At 43.9% G+C, this 18630-nt stretch overlaps 1 protein-coding gene across 3 annotated transcripts in view; it reads left to right on the plus strand.

The window, feature by feature from the left end:
• Nucleotides 1-18630, plus strand: part of TNFRSF11A (TNF receptor superfamily member 11a) — a 114374-nt gene that overhangs the window by 76507 nt on the left and 19237 nt on the right. For all 3 annotated transcript variants that reach the window (XM_029590496.1, XM_029590494.1, XM_029590497.1), the window contains exon 9: nt 1358-2195. In XM_029590496.1, coding sequence (XP_029446356.1) covers nt 1358-2195 — 838 coding nt within the window. The remainder of the gene's footprint in view (nt 1-1357; nt 2196-18630) is intronic.

Here is an 18630-nt window from a genome sequence, read left to right on the forward strand (position 1 = left end):
TTTTTATTGTTGAGTTACTATAGTGTCTAAGTATACTTATATAGTGCATAGGTTTCCTTGATGTTATATGTTTCATTTGATTGGGGAAAAAGCAATAAAATGATCCAAACCTGCAAAAAGGAGAGGTTTGGGGAAATATTCAATAACCCTACGATGGTGCCCCTCATAAGACGATGACTACTGTACCTGAAGGATAATAAGCAGGACCTATCTTCCACTCTACCCCTGTGATCCCTTAAAGCCAGATTTTAAAAGGGCTGAGCGCGTAACGTTTGGGGGTTGCCTGCGTAGTTTAGAATGGGCCTGGCCATGCGCGTATCCCCCGATACACACCGAAGTGCCAGCCTGTCTGAAAGTGGTGGCCGGGAGTGGCGGGGTAGGGGGAGGGCCGGGACAGCGCCATTAGACGCTGTCCCGGAGAAGTGCACGCCGGCCACTTATGCTCATCCGGAGCAGTAAGTATAGAAACAAAAAAAATAGGGGATAGTTAAGGCTAGTATAGGGGTCGGGGAGGAGAGGGGAAAAGGAAGGAAGGGGTAGGTAGGGGTATAGGAAAAGTTCTCTCCCAGTCTGCTCCTTATTTGGAGCTGGGAGGGAACCGGGCAAAGGCCCGAACGAGTCGCCGCGTGTACTTTAGAATATTCTCCCCCCCCCAACCCCGCGCACGCGAGTCACGGGCTTGACCGTCCATGTGTGCGCGGATGTTAAAATCCGGTGACAGATATCGCATTTTATAACGTGTGTGCACCAACGCACGCAGGCTATAAAATGATTGTGTCTGTGTTTGCGCACCGGGAACCGCGCGCACATGGACACGCTCGCGCTCGTTTTAAAATCTACCTTTTAGAGCTCTGTAATTTAAGACTACATGAAAAAAACCCAACATCCCACCCCCTCCAAAATAAAAAAAAAATATAAAGACATCGAGCACTGGAGGCCATACCCACTTTATACACTGTAATTTTTTATTTTTTTTTTGGGGGGGGGTGGAAGGGGTGCTGTTGTCTTTTTCTTACTCTGCTTTCTCTGCCATTCTCCCCTCCCAAGATGTTACGTTTTTAAGCAGCTGTGAGCATTTTTGGTCACTGGGCAGCGGCGTTTCCTTCCCTCTTTCCCCAGGTCTGAGTACACCCCTCTGTGCCATACCCATGCCCGATCAGTCCTGACGGAAGGGGGATCCAAACCTGCAGCTTCTGCGCTTCTCCGGGACAGCCTGGTCCATGGGCACCCTAGGGGGGGGGGGTTTCATCCGTTACAAAGCTCATGCCACAGGCTCCATTGCCGCTGCACGTTTGCAAATCAAGATTTTGATGACAAAGCATAATTTGTTTTGTTTTTTTTTTTCATTTTTGCTCAGGAAAAGTCTGCTTGTAGTACTATCAATAATGCACGCATGAACACGTTCTGCCGGCAACATTCTGAAGGCGTGTTTCTGCTGACGCTTGATGAGAAAAGTTTCTCGGAAGGCATGTGCTGCCTTAACGGACAGTCTGCGTGTGGGAAGGGCTGCTTAGATGCAAGGCACTGCCATTTTGAAGGCGACACACTCATGCTGTCTTCGGAATCTGAGGACGACCAACTCCGGCTGGGTCCTACAGAAGATGAATATGTGTACAGTGGCCTTCAAAGGGCCTCATATTTAGCTGCCTCAGGTCCACCTGAGAATAAACCTGTGGCCCCTTTCTCGAAGCCTCTGGAAGTTGAAGAGGATCACAGTCTCAGTCAGTGCTTCACAGGGACTGAAAGCATGCCGGATGCAGGCGATCACTGTGACTCTGAATTTTTATGTGGGACGGACTGTACGCAAGCTTCTTCACACAGCAGTTCCAGTTTGAGGTCTTACCATTGCACCTGCAAAGATCCCTCAGAAGATGCTCAAAGCAGAGCTACATGTGCCACACAGTTAAACCTGGACCATCTAAACAGCTCCCATGCATGTGAGATGTCCAGGAGGGAGTCGCACAGAAAATGGAGGAAACCCCTGGCTTCCAGAGCACCATTATCAGAAGAGAATTTTCCACAGTGCTCCTGTAGTTTGGACTTCCCACCCACCGGCCACATTAGTTTGGAGAGCGGCACTGATGAAAGCGCATCGTTTGACAGTACTGACACAAAACACCAGAGCACAAATGAGAGCACTTCGGAGGCAAGTGGTATCGCAAGCAGCTGCACATCTGACCTCCCGTCCCCAACAGGTAGGTGTATCTAGAGGTGACCTAGTGTGCTTTCTATTTCACTTGATTACTCACTGCCAATTTTCTTTTTCCAAAGCCTAAAATATACACACATATATTTAGTAAAGCAAGAAAGGCAGAAAAAAACCCAATGTTAAAATAGTTCCTGAAGTGATATGTACTAGACAAAAAAAGAGAAGGGAACCGTGTAAATTAAATATACAAGAAATATTTATGAATAAGCGTGTGACCCTAAAACCTTTTTCATATAAATATGTATATATATTTGTTTATTTTTATACTTGAACCTAAAACACTGTAATCAAACTATTTGTGAAAATAGTAAAGACATCGCATGTGACTATTTTTCTAAGGAATTAGTAGCATTTAGAAAACAGACTTGCTTCAGAAATCCTCTAATAAATAAGAAACATCCATAAATAACTTGGTAAATGTCCCAAAGGTTCTTGTAAACGACTTGTCCTGTAATAAGAGTTCTTAAATACTGTCCCAAGAATTTATCAATTTGAGCTCACGTTGTACTAATGAGCTGTTCCTGCAAAGAAGTAATGTTGCTGTAGAATCTGTACCGGGAGTTTTTCTAAGCCCCGTTGTTTTGCCGAAAACGGCTTCATCAGGGGGAACAGATGATGTTAGACAGATCCAGGATGACAGCGCTTAAATCAAGAAGACTGAGTTATGTTTCACAGGGACAAATCGAAGATTATAGCTGAAGGTGAGGTTTAGAAACGAACGCAGTTTGCAAGGTGTTCTAAATTGCCATGAAGGTGGTTCGTGCTGTTTTCGTTGAAGAAGTTTAGAGGAAGGACTGCTTTGAGATTTAAATTTCTATAATATATTGGAAGATCTTCATGGCAATTTAGAACGCTGTGCAAACCACGTTAGTTTCTAAACCTCACATTCAGCTATAATCTTCAATTTGTCCCTGTGAAACATAACTCAGTCTTCTTGATTTATATATATCGAAGATTATAGCTGAATGTGAGGTTTAGAAACGAATGTGGTTTTCATAGCGTTCTAAATCGCCATGAAGGTCTTCCAATATATTATAGAAATTAAAATCTCAAAGCAGTCCTTCCTCTAAACTTCTTCAAAGAAAACAGCACACTAGTGAAGTGAGGCATTCTCGTTTGTCTGCCTTGAAGCCAGTTTCGCAATACCATGTTAGAAAAGTGGCAGAAGCAATTTCTTCTTGGATTGTGGAAACAGTCCAGAGTCACTGAGGTTTCCTGTTGGTGCCAGTGGTTTTTCCTCCACCCAGTAAGATGTTAAGCCCTTCATATTCTCAGTACAGGACCTGGACGGTTGATTCTGTTGCCTAACATGTTTGTTTGCAGTGGATTCAAATAGGAAAGATGCACATTAACGAGTGTGCTGCAAATCCTTCAAATGGGAATTTGGAGGAGGTGAAGGTGCCATTTCCAGCATAATCTTCCTGCCATGTTTAGTTTCACTTTAGATGGGAGGCTGCATGCTTGGCAAAGAGTGGGAAAAAAACCCCAAACCCCCCCCCCCCCCCACACACACACACAATAGCATAAAGGAAATGCTCAGCCTGAGGTTTTCGCCAGTAAATTCCATGTGATCCTGAGTGCACAGTTTTACCCAAACCTACATTTTTATGTGATGATGCAAACAGAGGTTTTCTACTGCTACTTGAAGTTTAACCCATAATTACTGCATAGAAGCAGGGCCAGATTTTAAATCTGGACACCCATAGGCAATGGAGGACTGGAAGTTCTCCTGTAATTTTTGGAAAATGGAGGATATTTCTCCTCCCACCCCCTCTGAGCACCTCAACTGCCCAGATCCTGCCTTTGGCCTCTTCCTGTATCCCTCCTTACCTGGAGCTGCTGTGTCCCTCTTGCAAAATTCTGCAAGAAGCCCCTGCAGTGGCCCTGCCCCCTCCTCCCGCACGGGTTTCCTGTTACCATGGAAACCCATGCAAGGGACTGCCACCGTAGGACATGCGCCGACAGGCCCCCACGCTAAAGTTTCCTGCAGGAGTTATCAAGAAAAGGCCTGCGATGGCAGGTGCACATGGTAGCAGTACCTCTCCGCCTTAAGAAAATTTGACCCTGGAGGCAGTTGCTTACATTGCTGATGCCTAATCCTGGGCCTGCGTGGAAGTGCTCACATGCACAGTCCTGTCTGTTTGGTTCATTAAAATACAAAAAAAACCCCCATTTTGGCAGTTATGTAGTTTTGGTGCTTGAAAGCTGCCGGTAGCTCTATGGTTAATACTTTTCATCACTCATATGGAGACCTAGGTAGGACTCTTGACTGAGCTCCTCCTCCATGAGGTGCAACTGAAAAAACATGCACAGCCCCCCCAGGAAGAGGTTTCAAGGCTGTTTTTATTGCAGGGTCTTGTTGGCCAGAGGGAAGAAGGCACCTCAGGCTGTGCGATGACTGATGAGAGCTGGAGAAGCAAGAGAGTCTTTGCATGGGAGGATAAACATGTACAGTACATGTCTGAAATTGGACAATGAACCACTTTTTGGTTTCCTAAAACTGTACAAGCAAAGTTTAGTGATTTGTACTTCTAACTCTTAAAACATGTGGCTCATAGCTGTGTGGTTTATATGGTTCATCTGTTAAATATAAAGCGACCATTAAATCATGATACTCTGTCTTTGTTTTTGGCCAAGGGAATCTGAACCAGTGTCCCTTGCATGCATATGTAAAAATTTCTTTCTAAAACTGAAAGGCGCGGTTTCATTTTACTCTATTTATTTTTTTTTTACTACTGTTTTCATTACTTCCCTTTCTTGTTTCTATCTATCCCAATGTCAGACCCAGTCAGATGATACTTCTAGAAAACTAGGCTCTACAGACTGAACTTTAGCATGGGTCAAAAGGCAGCCGGGCAGAAGAGGAAGAATTTACTATATGCAATACAATAAAATGTCTCTCTCTTCAAGGTGAAGGGTACAGCAGGAACTGAATTCCTTACTGACTGACACTTCTTTGCAAATATTTAAAATAAATTGTTTTTAAAAATACAAAAACAGAGCACCCTGTAAACATAGGTAAGCAGCACTTGATTTGTAGGCTGCTACTTGTTCAGAGGCTGCGACAGTGGTTTAGTGGGCACATCCTGGGCTTGTCACCTGAATTTATAGCAGCACACAATTTATAAAGAGGTAAAGGCAAAAGGCTACCATTCCAGTGCAGGGCCCGCTATGCCTTTACTGCTGTTGATAATGTGGAACCTTCTAGTTCTGGGAGTGACTGGGGCAGTGTACTGGTGTTCATGACCTATCCCTATAGGGAAGGGCTTTCTACTAAAATCTACAAGTGCTTGGGGAGCACTAGGGGGGAGAGATTGCAGTGGAGAGGCAGCATCTGACTGTTGTTTTTCTTGTTCCTGGAAAGGGAAAATTCCTTTTTCCATTTTAATTCTATTTCTTTAGAAATTGACGATTGGAATAGGTTCTAGGAGGGACCCTGAAGGCTGTGCTTAGAAGGGCTTAGTGTATATCTCACTAACCAGGTTCAGTGATAACCTTAGAGTGGGAGAAGAGGATGCTGGCGTTTTGGCTAGGTCTCTGGGAGGAAGGGAGACCTTGAACTCCTGAGGCCTAAATCCTTGCTCAAGTACTCAAGAAACTTGGGAAACTAATTTTCTTGTATTTTTTTTTTGTCTAATGAATTTTGGAGCACAGTTTTCCTGTGTTTTGGTATATCTGTACTACTTCACTTTTTTGGATTTCAGAAAAGGCTATTTTTGTTTTGGGACAACAATTCAAGTGTGAGCTTTTTATTTGAGTGACTGTGCTTGATCACTTTGGGCCTAGGAGTAAGTGCATCCTGCACCCCCCACTCTCTATTGGAGAATCTTGTCCCATGGCTGCAGCAGCTGAAGATGCCCCTTGTTTTCTAAAGGGAGTTATACCAAAAACTAATCTTTTATGCCTAGAGAACATAGAGGCACTGTGAGATTGCAAGTGTGGGTAAATAAGAAAATTTTGCAACAGAACGGTCAGCACTGTACATGATGAGGGTAATTTTCAAGTCATTTCCACAGGTAAACAGTGTTTAGTCATGGAAAGAGCGAGCTCTAAAACTGCCTGCCCAACATGTGGGTAAGCATTTGTGGGTAGGACCTCTGTGCATCCGCAGTGAGCCGAGGGAATTTGCACTTACAAGCCTACTTCTGGATTTTCAAGGGTTGGGGTTGAGGGAGGTGAGCCAGAGAGCAAAGGGTGGGGGTTGACCGAGATAGAAGGTAGACAAAATGATCTGAACATACCCGGAAACTTTGGTTTTGTTTACCTTTGGATTAGCAAGGGAAGTTGATTGGGAGTGAGTTGTTCACTCAATGATTTCTGGTACACATAGGCAAGAGATGACAACGTTGAGTTGAATTTTCATGCACAAACGTATCAGTAGACTGTACAGGCACGTTATAACAGATGGATTTTCTGTCAGAACAACTAACAAATCAAGGGACATGATTTTACCCACCTTCAGAGGAAGGGATTTTGTACTTTTATGAGGGTAATTGTCAAAGGCATTTCTATGGGTAAAAGAGTGCTCTAGTTACAGAAATGGTCTGTTACAAAACCGGCTGCCTGATATGTGGTTAAACTGATGCATGCATGGCCTGTATGCACGCAAGTTTACCCACAACGAGTCGAAGCATTCCTGGGGTGGAGTTAGAGAGGGGTTAGCGCGTACACACTCTTAAGCGACTACATTTTCGCTGGGGGGGGGGAGAACTGCACACACATTGGGAGGTGTAAATTATGCGGGTAATTTTGGTGAGGTAATTTTCAAAGGGAAAATATGCCTGTATTTGAAAATGTATACAGGCGGTTACAAAATTACCCTCCTAAGTGGAGAAATTCTAGTATATCCTACTGTGGTTGCTACAGTAAATAACACAAAAGTTAAACGGGAGAATAATTTTTAGGAAAGAGAAACTGGTGTGTGTGCTACTGTATACAAATTCTAGGAAAATGTGCTGATCTAGGGATTTTACCAACATGGTGTGGTTGGAAAGGAATTTTTTGTATACACTGTGCAGTCGAATTAGCTGCAGACTATTTTTTGCATTCTTCTGCATTGCCACAAAGTATTAGCTGCAAGAGGATTAGAAGACTGGACATAATGAACCTCCAGTTTTATTTCAAGATATCCACCTGTATAGCTAGTGGAAATGGAACACAAGAAAGAGCAACATCAATGTCAAAGAATTGATAAGTCTAGCATTGCTGTCTGCTAGAATATTATTTAGAACAGAGAGCACTTTTAGACTTATTAGAGCAAGGTTATGTAGCTTAATGTTAGTAATATACTACATTGCGTCAATTGTTCACGCCCAACTTCCATTTCTTTACCGCTCATTATGATTGAGCACTCCTTGCCCTAATAGCACCCAAAATAACTTATGTAGGAGTTTCTAGCTAAAATAAAAGTGGTTTGGGTTTTGTCAGTGTATACAGGAGAGATGGCGCTAGAGCTCTACATGGCAGGACAAATAGATATGTCAGTCATGAGCAACAGGAACTTGTTATACTTCCATTGAATGTTTGTGTGAAGAGCAATTTTAAAATATGCAAATGTATTAAGGTCCTTAAGCTTTTGTAGTTCTTTGACAAAACTACCTCTAATCATTTTAGAACACTTGCTAACACTAATATTAAAAGTTGCATGCATCTGTTTTGGAGATGTTAGGATTTCCCCTGCTATGCAACCTTACCCTACCTTCATCACGCCTCTCCACCAGCAGAGGCCCTCAGCATGCCTCATCACTAGTCTTCACGGCCCTTACAATGCTCAAGTCCCAGCCCTGTGAAACCCTGTCTTGATAGAAGCTTCTTGTCTTCTCAAGTGTCACTTCTGGCTCCGTGACCTGACCCTTGTTCTTGCCTTGTGGCCGTCAGGCTTTCTTGCCTTGCCTATCCTTGTGGCCTTCAGGCTTTCTGGTCTCTTGCCTTGACTTAAGGTCTTCTGGCCTATCCTGCCTTGGGGCCTTCGGGCCTATTCTGTCTGTTTGAAGCCTTGATGCCTTCAGGCTTCCATGTTCTTTGTTCGGTGTTTCTATTGTCGGCCTTGTACAAATCCTGCCCTAGTCTGCCTTGTTGGTCTTGTCCTGTCTGTTTCAAGTATCCTCTCCTGTCCTTGTCTTGTTTCACTCTTTTTTGTATTGTCTAGTTCCAGGTCCTGTCCAGTACCAACCCTTGCTTTGTTTGCCAAACACTACCTGCCTCATCTGCCTTGTTCATCCTGCCAAGCCCTGCCTCGGCTGCCTTGTCCAGCCTGCCATCCCTGTCTGCCTCATCTGCCCAGCCTTGCCTGCCTTGACCAAGCCTTGCCTGTCCAGCTTTTCCGTGTTCAGCCATGTCACAGCCTGTGTGGACTCACCACTATGATGTAATTACCCACAGAGCCCTACTAGCCCCCAGAACCCAAGGGCTCAACCTGCGGGGGAGGGGGCTGGCTAGGCAGAAGACTGGCCATTGTCTTATCCCGAATCTTGCCTTGCAGTCCTGTGCCACTCCCTGACCCCAGGGTCCATAACAGGAGAGTGTATGAATTCAGAGTATTGCAGGTAAATATGCTTTTAAAATCGATTGTACTCATGATATTTCTGTGTATATAGTGAATGTTACTGGTCATCTACTTTGATACAGGATAGACAGACTTTTCATTGAAAGGGTTCATTTTACAGCTACCGAGCTTGAGTTACAGCAATTTGAGGAAATGCTCAGAGGTTTCCAATTAGAGTAATTACTAGCCTGAGGACTGAGTCTAGGAAGTGGAGATAGACAAAGTCAGACAGGAAGTAGAGAGCATGGTTATTTCCTGTATGTGGTAGAACTTGTGGTTGCTCCTGGGAGAATCATTCAGGTTACAAGTCTCCTACCAGAGCTATGAACAGGTCTGTTAGCTGCCAGCCCTGGTATAGATATTTCTTTTGGATTAAGCAAACTCCCTGAGTTAAGGACTTTTTTTGGAATGATTATAACTTTGCTAAGGCAGAACAGAGGCTATTCCAGAGAGCTTACAACTTTAGTTGTGGTTTTCCTCAAGAAATTATTACAAAGAGCACATTAACTGCATTTCTGTGTGAAGCATATCTCTGCCGTTGCTCACCAAACTGGTCTGTCATACGCTCAGATGATGGGCAAATAGGGGTTAATTGCATCAGTAGCATGGGATCTTCTTGGTGTTTGGGTACTTGCCAGGTTCTTGTGGCCTGGTTTGGCCTCTGTTGGAAACAGGATGCTGGGCTTGATGGACCTTTGGTCTGACCCAGCATGGCAATTTCTTATGTTATTATTTTTAAATGCCTTGATGGGATCTACACATGCTAAATATGAACTTGCACGCACAAGTCTTCCATATGCCTGAAATGGATTTTCAGTTGTCAAAACCTAGGTGCATAAATGTGTGCAAGTTCCTAACATGCATAAAAAAAGGAGCATTTTAGGGTTGGGAATTGAATCTATTCAGCTGTATTCATGTTTATTGTCTTGAGATAATAGCAGTTAGGGTTTATGACTGGAAACAGGGTGTTCACAGGCTTCTACAGCCAGGCTGTAGCATAGCATTAGTTTTCAAACAATAGATTGATACTTTACTCCTACCAACTTTCAAAATAGTAGTACATACAGTGTTACAAATACCTCTCCTCCCATCACTCTATGCCGTCCTTTGTCAAAATGTTACTTCACAATTACCCTTCACTGTTATTAGTTTATTTTAAAAAAAAAATTAATATTCCACTCCACTATCTGCGGCGGATTGCAGAATAGACAGACAAAACCTAAAAACAAAAACACAGGAGATACTCATGAAAAGATAAGACATCCTACTCTATGAAATTCATATAAAAAAAACCATCAAGGCCCACAGGATCAGATCTTAAACACTGCTGTAACCCCTTTTTCATGGATAGCCTGAATCCTAAGGGGCCCATATAAAACAAAATAGTACAATCCTGGGCTAGCATTAAAGTATTCACTGTCACAGTCATTTCTGCCCAGGGTTTGTGGGTTCTTGTCTCTTGGGGGAATGGATACCCTTCAAGGCCTAGAGCTGGAGTGGAACCAGATCTGTGCGTGTATATATGACTTTTCAAGGTAGGAACACTAATAAACCAGGCTGGACTCTCTGGATGGGTGTTCAAATAAACCTTTACTGTGATTCATTGCCAAATAATTAGGATGCATAAATATGTTGTCCAGATACATCCAGGTGTCACTGTTGTCCGAGAGTACAGATTAAGGGTCTCTCTATCTCTATGGAAGTGCCTTTCAGTGTAGGGTCTTGAAACTGTCTTTTCCTCCATGGTGTGGATTGATAAGCATCTCACAGTGGCTGGGGTATCCTAGGGTATCCCCACAGTATCTGAGGTACAGTTTTACTCCTGATCTCCAACCTGGCCGTGTCCTGTGTCCCCAGGGTGGAAACTCCTCTGGGCGTCTCCAGATGTTCTCCTCTTCTCTCCCTTGGATTCCTCTTTCAAGACTGCAGGCAGGCCTTCCTGGAGGAAAGGCCCCTGCTGGAAACAGTTCTTAGAGCTTTCCAGCTCTGGGATAAGGAAGGGCGGTAGAAAATACAACTGCTTTCCCTCTGAGATGGAAAAAACAAGAAAACCTTCTTTTATCACCTGGATGGTTACTGCAACCTCCTCTTGGATGGGGCGAAGAGGTGTACAGCTCCCTCCTGAGCTGGGGAAACAACCTTCCAGAACGCCAGGTTAAAAGACTGCCAAACCCAAGAAAAATTACAAAAAATCTTCCTCTCTCCAAATCCCTGCCAGCCGTAAACAAGGAGCTGACAAGTAGGGTTGCCAACTGCCCAGTTTTGGACTGGGCAGCCAGGTTTTCAGCTGTGCTGTGTAGTCTCTGGCCAGAAATACTGACTGGACACTGAAAATCCGGTTTTTGCAAGAGGCTCCTCTTTCCCACAGCTTCCTGGTTACAGGGAAAGCCAGAGCTGGTAGCTGAGCTGTGTCCCCTCCTTTCCTGTGTTGTGATTGGATGGGATAGGGAGAGGAGGCGGGGCACAGCATAGCCCTCACTTCCCATTGGCTCCACAGATTTCTGCAGCAATGCCCTCCGGGTCCCTCCCTGCCCTCACTGAGTGCTGGGCCAAGACCTGAGAGAGGGGCTGCAGTGAGCCAGCTGAGGACATACAGGAACAGATGAGAAGAGGCAGAGCCATAGGGTGAGGAAAGGCAAGAGACACAGGGGGCACAGAGAAAAGGGGAAGGAAAGGAAGGTAGACGCATGGGGAGCAAGGGCGGAAAGATCACAGGGAAGGGCAGAGGCACAATGGGAGCTTGAGGGAAGGTGGGAGACAGCTGGAGAAAGGAAGAGAGAAGAGGCACAAAAGAGACAGGGGGACACAGGAGGAAATGAGAGAGGAAGGCACTGGGGAGGAGAGGGAAAGAAGGGGGGAGGAAGGGGATTAGAGATAGGAGGGCAGTATAAGAGAGGAGGGGGAGGGCATATTGAGAGACAGGTGGCACAAGGGAGACAGATGAAAGGCTGGGAAGGTTTTAAGGAAAAGGAGAGCGAACCATCTGAGCCTGAGAGAGGAGGCTGTGTGTTTATGGGGACGTATAGAGATGGGTGTGAATTTGAAAGACTTTAGTTGTGATAGCAAAACTGTATAAGAGAGGCTGTGGTTGTCGTGTTTGCAGATAGTTGAAATAGCATTTTATAAAGCAAAGCATATTGATGGGGGGAGTGCTTGAAAGCCAAGTAATGAGTGGATCGACAACTGACAGTAGTCTGTAATGTCCCTCCACTCCCAAAGCATGAAGTTTAGTGGGATGTCCAGTTATGGTCAATGGAAAAGTTGGCCACCCTATTGACAAGGCAGGTCCTCTCCCTAATCTGTTGTAGGCTGGGAGCCTAAAACTGAGAGCACACACCATACACTTCTTACACTCTCAAAAACCAAATCCACACTGCCATAGTGTCCTCATCTCCTAGCCTCCCCCATCCTCCTTGTGAACTCGGTGCTATCCATTCCAGCAAACATCTGGGTAGGAGGTATTGAGAATGGTATGTCCCTCTTAGCTGCCTAACCAAGGGCTGGGCGCTAGGGCCAGCTAGGGTCTCTCCACTGCTATAAATGAAAAATGCTAGTACTAGCATAGGCAACACCTGACCTCAACTATATTAACATAAGAGTATAAAATAAAAAGTGCCCCTGGAACTGCGGCAAATTGATATTCGGATCCCTCCAAATCAAAAGCTTGCATAAAAAAGAGAGCCTTTAGGGCTTTCTTAAATGACTTGGTATATGTCATGGTCCGCAGATACTCAGAAAGAAAGTTCTGCAGAATAGGACCTCCTTACTAAAAATGCTTGCTCGTGTGCTGCTCAACATGTGCCAATGAAATTTCGAGGAAGCCGCAAGCAGGTCTCAAAGCATTTGTCTGTACATAGATACACAATATCAAGTTGATCCAAGGTGCCATATTATTGCTCAACAATGTATGTGCCAACAAGGTGATTTTAAATGTAATCCATCACTCAATTGGAAGCCATTGTAATGACAGCAAAATCTGTCTTGTCATTCTTCATGGATACTGGCTCCTATTAATACCCTGACAGCCAAATTTTGGGCAGTTTGCAGTGCTTTCAAAACATAACGCAGGGTACCAGTAAGTAAAGAATAGCAATAATTCATTCCTGTATGGTGAAGCCAGAGTGAAAGCTGGAGGTATTATGTAAAAGTTTCAGCCTATGTGAGATGCGCAGTTTAAAAAAGGAAGCCTTTATTACTGCCTTCAGTTGGGCATGCATCAAAAATGTCCAGAATAATGCCCAAATTCCTGCCATGTCCTCACACTGGAATTTCAAAGCACACCAATAATTTTCTCTTACCACCCTGGGATCACCTCTCTTCCAGGACAGCTCCAGAAGTGCTCCTTAAAGCCTTGGCTGGAGTATCCCTGGATTATCAAAGTCAAAGCCGCCTCCAGGCCACCTTCTTTCTAGGTCTTCCACAAACACTGGAACCTTTGACCTCTCTTCTTTTTTGGGGGGACCCTGGATGAGTGCTCTTGGTTATTTCTGTCTCGGGCCTTTCCCCTTGAGAGGAAAAGCCTCCAGCCAAATTGTGAACTCAGATTTCTGTAGTACCTAATACACTTCCCCTAAAGAATCTTTCTTCTGTCACCTCTTAAAGGAGACATTTACCAGCATAATCTAATGAACACTATCACAGTACACATGAATGCAATTTTACCATGCATGAAGCCATCTGGTGGCAATTCATTACAAGTACCCCATAGGTAAGTGCCATCCTACTCCTTTTCCCAGCACCTCTTAACTTTCGGTTGCATGGACCACTTCTGCTCTCCTGCAGTATCTCCCCACCCCTTCATTCCTTGACATTAGAATTAGAAACCAAGTAGAGGTTTCTCCCCACCCAGAATCCTCTGCAGGGGTATTCTCAGTGACAAAAAGGGCTCCGCCTTTGGAGAGAGCCATCATATGTAGCATGTGCAGCTTTAGTGTAAGTTAAAAGAAAAATTCTACAAAATCAAAAGATATTTGGAAAGGTTTTTTTGAATTGAATTAACAAAATGTTTTCTACAAAATTTGAACACATCATTATCTCATCTGACAGGACCCTTGCACCATAAAGTATAACATTCTGTAGAATATCTAGTATCATCAGCCAATTTACACCAAACCATTTTTGATATTTGCAGCCAAATTCTCCCAGAATTATGAACTGTAAAACTGCTCTAGAACAAACATTTGGTCCCAAGAGTTGCATTCACAAGACCTTTAAAATGGATCTTCTATTCAACCTTTATTTTTCCCCACATCCTGCATTTCACATGAAAGACATTACTTCCTCCCTGCAAAAGTCTAAAAACAGCAATCTAAAATTATGGGCCTGATTCACCAAGGCTCTTCACGTGTTCTGTGTCTAGGGAAAAAGATTTTGATGACTCATGCCTTCTAACTAGGAAGCAGTCCTTAAGAAAACTAATCACCTCTCTCTTTCTCTTCCACTTATTAACTTTCCAGTCTTGCCATCTCACTTATTCCAGACATATTTCTGCATTTTCATTGAATCCCATTCATTCATTTTAAGCAGCATACAATAGACATGATCCATTTCCCATAACCACATCCCTGAATTGGTCCCGCACCTTTCTCCAGAACAAAGGCATAAACACTATTGCAAATATCATATCAAGACTGCAGCATTTTATTTGTTCATAGAAATATAGACACGGAGAAACATGACAGCAGGAAAAAAAACATGACCTTTCTAGTCTGCAATCTACACCAACTGCTCAACTCTACAATCCTCACCACTCCCTTAGAGATGCCCTGCCCCATCCCATGCTTTCTTGAATTCAGACACTGTCTCCACCGCCTCCACTGGAGGGGCTCTTCCATGTATCCACTACCCTCTTTCTAAAGAAATATTTCCTTATATCACTCCTGAGTCCAATATCTTTCACCCTCATCCTATGACCTCTCTTTCCTGAGCCTCCTTTCTGTTGAAAGAAGCCCACTTAATGTGCATTGGTAACTTGGAGGCATTTAAATGTCTCTCTATCTCCCCTATCCTGCCTTTCCTCTAGGGTATACATGGATAGATCTTAAAGTCTCTCCCCATTAGCTTTACAGTGAAGATCAAGCAGCCCCCCCCCCCCCCCCCCCCCAGACCGTTTCCATCTGGTTTATATCTTTTTGAAGGTGCAATCTCCAGAATTGTACAAAATTCCAAATGGGGTGTTAGGGATTTATATAGTGGAAATGTCACCTCTATTATTCTGTTGACTATTCCTCTTTCTGTGCATCCAAGCGTCTTTCTGGCTTTTACCAAATTCTTTTTTACCAAAAATGTGTTTTTACTTTTTTACCAAAACTTTTTACCAAATTTTACCGCAATCAACAATCCAAACATGTACTCCATGTACTGAGACTTTAATTCATTCCAATATGCACCTAGATCATTAACCAGATCAATTTCAACTCTACTACAGACTCTTATTACTTTTCTATTTATTCATTGTACGTTATTCCCCAGTTACTTTGATCCTAGTTTATCTCCCTTGTTCAATGTAATCGCATTCTTACATGCTTGTTTAATGTTTTAATGTAAACCGAAGTGATATGTAACTCTGCTACATGAACTGCGGTATATAAAAATGTTAAATAAATAAATAAATACCATCGCCTTGCCCACCTGTTTGGCCACCTTAATTATCAGATACGATCACCCATAGATCCCATTACATTTTTATGCATAAAAGAATGTAAAGCTCCATACTGTACTGCTCCCTTGGGCTTTTGCAACCCAAATGTATGATCCAGCATTTTTTGCACTAAATTTTAGCTGCCAAATTCGCTTGATCTCTCCTCATGTGTACTACACCTTTCTGGATCTCTGCCCTGTGCATATTTTTATATCATCTGCAGAAAGACAAAGCTTTCCTGATAATCCTTCCACAAAGCGCTTTTGAAAATGTTGAAAAGAATTGGTCCAAGGACCAATCCCTGCATCATGCCACTAGTAATGCTCTTCTCATTGGAGTGAATTCCATTTACCAGTACACTGTGTTGCCTTCCACTCAACCAGTTTCTAACCCAGACAGCCATTTCAGGTTTCTATGCCAAGGGTATTTATTTATTTATTTAAAAAGGCATGGGATAAACACACAGGATTTGCACGCAATACTCAAGATGTGGTTGCACCATAGAGTGATACAGAGGCAATATGATATTCTCTGTTTTTTATTCTCCATTCCGTTCCTAATAATTCTATTTGCTTTATTGGCCGCTGCTGCACACTGAGCAGAGTATTTTAAAATATTAGCCATGTTGACGCTTAGATTGTTTTCTTGGGTGGTGGCTCCCAGTGTAGAACCTTGCATTATGTAGCTAAAATTTGGGTTGCTCTTCCTTACGTGCACCACTTTGCACTTGTCCACATTAAATGTCATCTGCTATTTGGATGCCCAGGCGCCCAATCATGCAAAGTCCTCTTGCAATTTCTCACATTCCTCTTGTGAATTAACTACTTTTTAATAATTTTGTATCATTAGCAAATGTTATCTCCTCACTTATTGTTCCCATCTCTAAGTCATTTATAAATATGTTTTTAAAACTCCCCAAAAACCAGCAGCCCCAGTACAGTGCCCTGGGGCACTCCACTATTCACCTTTTTCTATTAAGAAAATTGATCATTTAGATTTTCTATCTTTTAACCAGTTTTCAGTCCACAGTAGAACACTGCCTTGTATCCCTTGATTTTTTAATTTTCTCTCATGAGGGATTTTGTCAAATGCTTTCTGAAAATCCAGATACACTAAGGGGTAGATTTTAAAAGCCCTGCGCACGTAAATCCTGTCGGATTTACGGGTGCAGGGCACTCGCGTGCCTATTTTGCTTAGGCTGCCGGCGAGCGCAAAGCCCCGGGACGAGCGTAAGTCCCGGGGCTTCGTAAAAGGGGCGGGAGGGGGCGTGTCGGAAGTCGGGGTGTGTGTCCGGGGGCATGTCAGGGGGCGGGCCGAGACGGGTTCAGGGGTGGGCCGGGAGGGCGGTCCCGAGTTCCCCGGCACTGCGGCCTGTGCTGGGAGATGGCGAGGCGACACGCGCAAGTTACGCCTGCTTCAAGCAGGCGTAACTTGCACAAAAAAGGTAGGGGATGGATTTAGTTAGGGCTGGGGGGTGGGTTAGAGAGGGGAAGGTGGGGGAACGCAGAAGGAAAGTTCTCTCCGAGGCTGCTCCAATTTCGGAGCGGCCTCGGAGGGAACGGAGGCAGGCTGTGCGGCTTGGCGTGCGCAGGCTGCCGATTTTGCGCAGCCTTGCGCATGCCGACCCCGGATTTTATAAGATACGCGTATATCTTACACAATCCGGCGTACTTTTGTTTGCGCCGGTTGCGCGAACAAAAGTACGCACGCACGTACTTCTTTAAGATCTACCTCAGCATCTACTGGCTCACCTTTATCCACATTTATTCATGCCTTCAAAAAAATGTAGCAAATTGGTGAGGCACGACTTCCCTTGGCTAAATCCATGTTGGCTTTGTCCCATTAATCTATGTCTATCTATTTGTTCGGTAAATTTTGATCTTTACAATAGTTTCAACCATTTTTCCCAGCACTGATGCCAGGTTCACTGGCCTGTAGTTTCCCAGATCATCACTGGAACCTTTAAAAAAAACAAAACAAAAAACCTCTCATTATGTTGGTCACCCTCTGGACTTTAGGTACTGTAGCTGATTTTAATGATATGCTTGTTTATTTTTTTTGCAAAATCATTTTTATTGTGAAGACGTGCAATTCCACAATCACAGAGGTATACAAAAACGATACCATCACGATAACAATCAATACAGTGTATCGCAAATCTTCATTTTAAACAACTTGTTTCACCCCTATATTCAATCTGAACACCCCAAGCTGAGCCCACTCTCATTCGACCATGCATACCAGTCACACTGCACACCTACCAACAAACACAGCCCCTCCCCCCCCAAAAAAAAACCCTGCCCAGAAGTCCCAAGTCCCATCTACAGAAATATGAACCTCGACGGAAAAGAAACAGAGAAAAAATGCATTATAGTCCCACTAAGGGTTTAGTTGCAGAGGAAGCAGTGGAATACCAATTGACGCGGTAGCCTGCAGTAAGCAAATGACCTTGAAAATCTGGGGAAAGAAGAGAGTAGTAATGAGCCCAGCAATCTGCATATTTCTGGTCCATTGTCTTAGGTGATTTTGTATAATCCATCCGCTCCAGCAGTGCCATGTCTATCATATGGTGATGCTAGGCCGCAAGTGGCGGCTTAGCTAATGGATCTGTCCAATCAGCAAGTATAGTATAGCATGCTAACAAAACCGCAATCTGGCCAAAGCGATCCTGGGCCCCGGTGCACTTTTCAGACTTCACCTGTGATCCAGCCAGAAGGAGGGCAGCAGACATTTGGAGAGGGATCTGAAGGCATTTAGTGACACAAGCCAGTATCTGAGTCCAGAAAGTCTCTAAGGGCGGACAGAGAATTAACTGATGTACCATAGTGCCTTCAACTTTGGAGCATTTGATGCATAAGGAAGAAGGGAACTGGCCCATATGAAAATGTCGCACATCGTCACAGATTGCATGATGGATAATCCGAAAGTGTAAGTCTCGCAAACCACTGTCTTTCAGCCGTTTATGGAGAGAGGAAAAGCAAGAAGTTATGAAGGTAACAGGTATGTCCTTTGCACAAAAAGGTGTTCAATAGGTGGCCAGAAGATCAAGGTGCGAGGTAGGCAACACGCTTTTAATCAAGCCACTCCAGCCTTTGATAGAATTGTGTGAGTACGCAAATTCAAACAGAGTTTTAGCAAAAGCGGATTCTCTTAAAAACTCCTCTGGCCGCCAGGGAAAGGCCTGCAGGTAGTATCGCGCTTGAAGGTAAGCAAAGAAAAACTTGGGTGGCAGCTGAT

This window comes from Rhinatrema bivittatum, chromosome 2, assembly GCF_901001135.1.
Source record: "Rhinatrema bivittatum chromosome 2, aRhiBiv1.1, whole genome shotgun sequence".
In the NCBI taxonomy this organism is placed as follows: Eukaryota; Metazoa; Chordata; class Amphibia; order Gymnophiona; family Rhinatrematidae; genus Rhinatrema; species Rhinatrema bivittatum.